This window comes from Lipotes vexillifer, unplaced genomic scaffold (genome assembly GCF_000442215.2).
Source record: "Lipotes vexillifer unplaced genomic scaffold, Lipotes_vexillifer_v1.1 scaffold496, whole genome shotgun sequence".
Taxonomy (NCBI): domain Eukaryota; kingdom Metazoa; phylum Chordata; class Mammalia; order Artiodactyla; family Lipotidae; genus Lipotes; species Lipotes vexillifer.
Genome location: NW_006786690.1, coordinates 9565905 through 9573635, shown reverse-complemented (window position 1 = coordinate 9573635; position 7731 = coordinate 9565905). Strand labels below are relative to the sequence as shown.

General features: G+C 49.3%; 1 protein-coding gene across 3 annotated transcripts in view; it reads left to right on the top strand.

Moving 5' to 3' along the window:
• Nucleotides 1–3872, top strand: part of NECAP2 (NECAP endocytosis associated 2) — a 13599-nt gene extending 9727 nt beyond the window's left edge. For 2 of the 3 annotated variants that reach the window (XM_007459268.1, XM_007459269.1), the window contains exons 7-8: nucleotides 2745–2829; nucleotides 3641–3872. In XM_007459268.1, the coding sequence (XP_007459330.1) occupies nucleotides 2745–2829; nucleotides 3641–3689 (134 nt within the window). In that variant the 3' untranslated portion in view covers nucleotides 3690–3872. The remainder of the gene's footprint in view (nucleotides 1–2744; nucleotides 2830–3640) is intronic. The other variant, XM_007459267.1, reaches the window with a different exon arrangement.
• Nucleotides 3873–7731: the final 3859 nt, after the last annotated feature.

Here is a 7731-nt window from a genome sequence, read left to right as displayed (position 1 = left end):
TGTAGGGAATGCTTTTTGGAGACCCTGGGATTCCAGAAGTTAGTGCCTAGTGCCAGCCTCTGGCAGTGCTGGGATGCCAGCCCAGTCCTTCAACGTCCCCGCCCTGCCTGCCCGGCCCGGCTTGATGTTTCTGGCCTTCCCCAGGCTGGGTGACTGTCACCAGCCCACTTTCTCCACACAGCTCTCCAGCATCTTGGGGGGATGGGGGGCAGGATCCAGACAAGAAGCCTGCTTTCTTTCCCTTTTAAGGGTCATGGACATTGGCTCCCCTATCTGGAGGTCAGGCTTCAAAAACCTCAGCCCTGTGGGAAATACCTTAATCCAGGAGGGTGGCAGGAGTAGCAGTCAGGGAGCACCCCTGCCTGGACCCTAGCAGTTATTCTCAGAGTGAGGTCAGAGCTGTCTTGGCGTCACCAGGGACAGGGGCAGGACTCTGCATACTTAACGTTATTTGTGTACTCACTAAGGTCTGAGAGCCACTGTCTTAGGCCGTCCCTCCGTTGCTGGTGCTTTTTTATTTTTTTATTTTTTTTGCGGTACACGGGCCTCTCACAGTTGTGGCCTCTCCCGTTGCGGAGCACAGGCTCCGGACGTGCAGGCTCAGCGGCCATGGCTCCCGGGCCCAGCCGCTCCGCGGCATGTGGGATCTTCCCGGACCGGGGCACGAGCCCGTGTCCCCCGCATCGGCAGGCGGACTCTCAACCACTGCGCCACCAGGGAAGCCCTGCTGGTGCATTTTTAATGACCGGTATGGAGTTCCTGCTATGTGCCAGGTAGTGTTTGAGACCCTTTTGATACTACAGGTACAGCCCAAGTCCCTGCTCTCAAGGCCTTATGTTTTAATGTGTAAGACAGGCAGTTGGCATGTTTACGAACAAAATGGTGTCAGGTATGAGAGTTGTGAATAGGTAACATTTTTTGAACACTTTATGTTCCAAAATCAGACTGGCTGAGTTCAAATTCAGAAAATTGCCTACTACTTTCTTCCTCAGTTTTCTTATCTGTAGGGTGGGGGTAGTAATGATCCCTACAGTACAGGTTTCTTGTGCGGATCCGATGAGCCAATCCACATATGGCACTCAGAACAACGCCTGGAACATTGTAAGCACTCGCTGAATGTTAGTGCTCATTTTCGTGATGTTGTCATCATTATCATCACTGTTTGCTGGGCCTGTTCTAAGCCTTCCACATACATTAACTTATTTAATCCTCAGACCAGTCAGTCTTATGAAGTAGTCACTGTTACTGTCTATTTTGGAGATAAGAAAACTGAGACTAAGTAACCTGCATAAAGTCAAACAGCTGGTCCTGGCCTGTCTTCCTCCAGTGACTGTGATGAGGTTCAAATGAGATAATGTCTGTTGAGCACTTGGTGAACTGCAAAACTAAACTGTGGAGGGCCCTAGTTTTATCTGGTTCGAGGGGGCCCTGTGATTTGTTGCCCCACTGATACGTGCAGAGAATTCACCCCAATAATATTTTCTTTGGATGGTCTCAATTAAACACCTCTTTGTAAAAAATTTTTTGTCCTTCAAGGTACTTTAAATCTTAAACTGGACACCAAAAAAAAAAAAAAAATTTTTTTTTTTTTTTTTTTTTTGCCACACCACGCGGCATGCAGGATCTTAGTTCCCTGACGAGGATCGAACCTGCGCCCCCTGCAGTGGAAGCGTGGAAGTCCCTAGACATATCAAATTGGTGGGAAGGCAGAGGGTGGCAGGCACAGGGCCTTCAGAAAGGACAGCTGGCAGCACTGGGGGAGGTGCCAGAAAGACACAAAAGCAGCACTGCTGCCCCATCATGCCACCCACCCCAGTGAAGAGATACACACAGCTGTATAACTAAAAATGGTAGAACTCTAGGCATTCTAAGCAGTAGATATGGAAAGACTGATAATGCTATCCATAGCTTCCAGAACAGCCCAGGGATTAAAAAAAAAGCCAAAAGGAATAAATTAAACTTTATCATTCTTATGAAAAGTAGGAAAATTAGAAAAGAAATTAAGCAAGGTAAACAGAAAATATAAAGTAAAATGGTAGAAACTAGTTCACATATTCAGTAAAAAGTATAAACTGGCAATATAACAAGAGAAATTGAGGGATCAAGTATAATAGTGGGAGAGGTCCAAAGGCCAAAAGCCTACAGTGCAGCCCTCAGCTCCCCAAAATACTGCACGCACACACACTTAAAAAAAAAAAAAGATACACACAGATGCCCACTTCTTTGTTACTTCTGGAAGGCTCTCCCCAGCCCCTAACCAGTTTGGCTCCCAGGACTTGGTACTTGTTTGGTACAGAATTGTCTCAGCTTGTTGATGCAGACTCTGGACTGAGGACTTTATATGAAGATGACCTTGTGGTTTTGGTGGGCATTCTCCATCCAAGAGGTCAGGGCAGGAGATAGTAAATTTTAAACAGATTTCCAACATAAACGGTTGAAACGAGGTCAGCCTCAGGTACAGGTGATGGCGTGTGACTCGCCCTTGCTGGTACCCCTCCCCTCCACCAGGTATGTGTCCTGCTGTCTCCAGGAGCCCCTCAAGGGCTCGTAAGAAGACAGTGGAAATGTGGCTGCTTGTAGGTGCTTTGTTGCCCCAAAGCACGTCTCTCCGCCTATGTCTTTCTCAGTCACCTGGAATCTCGAGTCTGATTTCGGGGTCACTGAGACAACCAAGAGGGGAGGTCTCTGACTCCTCTGTCTCCTTCTCTTCTCTCCCTTCCCTTTGGACTTGGAGACATCAATAGGAGGTGCCACTGTGTCCTGGCCGCAGCCCAAGCCTGCCGCTACTGCCACCGCCGACATCTGGGGAGACTTTACCAAATCCACAGGGTGAGGAGGGTCATGTTCTCTGTGGGGGACTGGGGCCAAGGCTGTTTCTCTCAAAAACCTGGGAGCAACAGCTCTGGTTCAGACATTTTCCGTCCAGCCAGAGGACAGAGCCCCAGAGTGCCCACTTTGGGAGGCATGTTTCTCTCCGGGAAGGCTTTTTGCTGGTGTCCACTGCTGGGTGGCCTGGAGCCACCTTCTGCAACTCTTTCTGGTCTTTAAACCACCTCACCAAGTGCTTTGGCTTGTCACCAGTACCTCCCTCTTCCCCTCCTCCCCTGCAGCTACCCTAGGATACTGGGCTGAGAGTTAACCTGGGTTCTGGCCTTGGCCCATTGTCATGGGACCTCTGAGGCAGGGTCTCTTGCCTTTTCTGCTTCCTTAAAATTTCGAGCCTTTACTTGGCGTCAGGGTGAAGAGATGCTAAATACTAGTCACACAGTTTATGTGGACAAGCTCTAGGACAGGAGTCGGCACACATTTTCTATGAAGGACCAGGAAGCAAATAGTTTAGACTATGCAGACCATGTGGTCTCTGTTCCAGCTACTCAGCACTGTTCTTGTAGCTCAAAAGCAGCCACAGACAGTATATAAATGAATGAGCATGGCTCTGTACAAATAAAACTTTACCTACTAAAACAGGCAGAGGACTAGATTTGGTCTAGTCCTGGGCTGTAGTTTGCTGACCCCTGTTCTAGAACATTCGGGGACTGGCCTTTTGGAGCTCTTTCTGCCCAGAAAGAAGTCACGTTTTATCTGCTTTGTATTTTCAGATATCTGAAATCTCCCACCCCTCCCTATCTAACCTTTCCAGGTCGACCTCCAGCCAGACTCAGCCAGGCACAGGCTGGGTCCAGTTCTGACCTGAGCACAACTCTTTTTCCTCATACAACTTCTGGGAAGGAGCTGCCTCATCTGGGCGGAAGGAAGGAGGATGAAGCACTCCCTGGCCAGCCTCTGTTTGGCGCATGACTCTCTCCTCTCCTCTTCCTTGCCTGGACTCTCCTGACAGACTGGGCGTGTTAGGCAGTAAATTGGCACGCTGTTTCCTGGGATTGGCACGCTGTTTCCTGGGATTGGCACGCTGTTTCCTGGGATTCGAGTGTCCAGAACACAGGAGAAGAGTTCCAGGATCCCTATCCCTGTCTGTCCTCTTGACATGAGAGAGACTCCGAGACTTCTTCCATCGCAAAGACTCGTATTAAACACAAGCCCCTGAAGCAAAAGAAGGGGTCGAGTGTGCTGCCTGGATTCAGATCAGCCCTTCTGGAGGGGGGGGGGGTTACAGGTGTCACGTGATCAGTGTCTGGAGGGGGGCTTTCCTCACTCCCATTGGCTGTAGCCATTCCGGTCAGGTGCCTTAAGAGGAGGGATTCCTTCCTGATTTCTAGCAGGTTTATAGGCTGCAGCTTGAACAGATAATCAGGAGGGAAATCAAGAGTATTAACCAGACTTTTAAGATTTTTTTGATACTTGCTTTGCTAACATGCTGATCTGCACTAACTCATTGTCTTTGCAAAAGGCTTGCTTCTGTAGTTTGCGCCCGCAGGGGCCTCTGAAAGCATTCCTCACTGTCAGTCGCAGGAGCTGCTCCGAACCCCAGGAAACAGTGTTTGTCTCGGCTATGGGGCCTGGTTTCCGTGTTTGCCAGGCTGGGCAGACGCTGGAAACCAGGTGCGACAGTGTTTGGGCTGGAAAGTGGCAGCTGTTCTCATGTAGGTGGGGCTTTGGCCTTCCTGTTCGCTGGCAGCTCTCTGGGCTCACAGTGCAGTTCCTGGCGGACTTGGGTTTTCTCCTGGGTGGTTTCTGAAGTGCCTTGTCTGCAGACAACCTCTTACTTTCTTTTCTCCTTCAGGGACTGTACATGACAGACAGAAAGAGTTCTGAAGCAACTGGAAGTCTAGGGTTGCCTGGTTTATAAGAAATAATTTTATCTGAGCACAACCTCTAAAATTGCTTTTATCGACATACGTTACCTCTTAATTGAAAGATTTCTTTTTTTGAAGGGTCAAGATGATGAACTGAATGAAAAGTGTTAGCCCCTTTGTGGGACCAGATTTCTAAGATAAAAAATAAATATTTCTACTCTGTCAGTGTATGTCAAAGATGGAAGTGTTTTTGGCGGCATGGCTGCTAAACCCTCCAGGATGCCTCAGCCACCTCTCACCACTGAGCATTTGTCCAGACTTTAAAAAGTCTGGGGCCACAGTGACAGATTGGCTAAAATAAGGGAATTTGGCCCTCTTGCCCTAAGGCAACCAGCAATTTCCCTTCCACATAGAAGAGACAGTCTTTCTGCCATTCTGGGACGTTCTGGGCTCCTTGCCTTCTAATGTGGGAGGAGTCCTGACTCCCACCAAGACCTCCCCGTAGAAGCATCTTCCTAAATAGTAAGGGTGTCTGGGCACACAGAGGCCAAAAAATAGATAAAGGCCTTGGTGCTTGTCATGTCTGTGGGTTCTGTAAGAAAGATGCATTTTTGTTGTTGGTTATAGAAATGGCCACTCTGGCTAATAAACTGTGTAAGGGAGGACGAAGAAAATTGGAATTGAGGATCCTCCTGTCCTTGGAATAAGGAAAAGGAAATTGCATCAAGGGATTCTCAGGGGTGGTAAACTTCTTTGTGTCTGCTTCCCATTACTCCCCATCTTCTTTATAAGTGCTTAGAGGCTAGAAAAGAGGAAGCTTAGAGTTAGAGGAGACCCTTAACCAGAAGTATATACCATTGAAGGTAAGCCCTTGGGTCCTGCAGACAGACCTGGGCTTTGATCTAGGTTGTCTACTGGTAAATGTGTGACCACAGGCTCCTTAAGCCAAGTGTCACTCAGATGAGGCATATGAAGCACTAGCAGGTGCCCATCCTATAATTTGACCTTGATCACCTTGGTGTAGAATCAGGTGACGCATCCAGAACCATTACTCATAATGGTGCTGATAAGGCAGCTGATGAAGAAACAGCAGTCAAAAAATCTGACCTGAAAAGCACCTTGAGGGGTCTCTGGCGGGCAGGGGATAGTCTGATGCTCTCCATCACCAACTGGAATTCCCAGCTACGGGACCAGGGTCCCCAGGGAAACTCCCAGTGCCAAACCAGGCATCTCTTCGCTTACACCCTTGACTGGAGCTTCCAAATTGGTGGAGTGGGGGTAAGAGATGGGTGTTGGGTTTGGGGATTTTGAGACCTGAGCTGCTTTCTGTACAGCAGGAGGACTTGGACACATTGAGGTGGCAGGCGGACTACAGCAAGATGTTTCCATGATTAAATGACGTAGCATTGCAACATCTGTCTTGCTTTAAAGAAACCACCTGCCATGTTGTGTGAATTGCCCTAATCCGAGGGTCACAGTGTCAAGGTGGCAAAAGTAGCCTCTGCCGATAGCCAACAAATAGCTGAAGCTCTTAGGCCAGCGGTCTGCACGGAACCGGATGCTACCAAAACCACCTGAGCTGGGAAAAAGAGCCTTCCTCAGTTGATCCTCAGATGAGCCCCGCCTGCCAACACTGCGAGTGCAGCCTTACAGAGGACCCAGCCAAGTTGTGCCCAGACTCCTAACCCCTGGAAACTGAGTTAGTAAATGTGTTTTAAGCTGCGAAGATGTTGGTTATATCATTAGGCAGCAATAGATAACTAATACAAGAGGTGAGTGAAGGGCATTGGAGATGGGAGTCAGTGTGAGAAAAGAGTCTGGACAGGGACCTCCCTGGTCACGCATGGTTAAGAATCCACCTGCCAGTGCAGGGGACACGGGTTCGAGCCCTGGTCCGGGAAGATCCCACATGCCATGTAGCAACTGAGCCCATGTGCCACAACTACTGAGCGTGTGCTCTAGAGACAGCCACAACTAGTGAGCCTATGTGCCACAACTACTGAAGCCCATGCGCCTAGAGCCCATGCTCTGCAACGAGAGAAACCACCAAAATGAGAAGCCTGCACATCGCAATGAAGAGTATCCCCTGCTCGCCGCAACCAGAGAAAAGCCCGCGCGCAGCAACGAGGACCCAACGCAGCAAAAAATTTAGAAAAGGAGAATCCTCCTGCCAATGCAGGGGACACGGGTTCAAACCCTGGTCCAGGAAGATCCAACATGTGACGGAGCAGCAGAGCCCCTGCACCACAGCTACTGAGCCTGAGTGCCACAGGTACTGAAGCCCGAGCGCCTAGAGCCCGTGCTCCGCGACAAGAGAAGCCACCGCAATGAGAAGCCCGCGCACCGCAATGAAGAGTAGCCCCTGCTCACCGCAACTAGAGAAAGCCCGGGAACAGCAACGAAGACACAATGCAGCCAAATTTTTTTTTTTTAAGTGGACAGATTTAATGGCTGTATGGCCTTGGGAGATCACTTAACCTGCTCCTTGGGGGCCTCACTTTCCCTGTATGTGGACAGCAACTATTGCTTATGTGCTGCTTACTCTGCGCAAGGCACTGTTCTATACACTTAACATAAAATTCATTTCGGGCAGTCCAGTGGTTAAGACTCCTCGTCCCCACTACAGGTGGCACGGGTTCGATCCCTGGTCGGAGAACTAATATCCTGCAAGCTGTGCGGCCTAAATAAATAAATAAATAATTTTTAAAGATTCATTTCATTGTCACAACAGCCCTATGAGATACTCATCCCTGTTTTACAAGTGATGAGACTGAAGCACAGTGAGATTATGTAATTTGCCCAAAGTCACATAGCTGCTAAGTTGGAACTCAGGCAGCCTGGCTCTAGCATCCATGCTTTTAATCAGGTTGATCTTGAGTGGTGCTGCTGACAGGGCTGGCACCTAAGACCTGCCTAATACATGTAAGTTCCCATTCCCTCCATGTGGATTAAGAAAGCCCTAATATGGGGGCTTCCCTGGTGGCGCAGTGGTTGAGAGTCCGCCTGCCGATGCAGGGGACACGGGTTCACGCCCCGG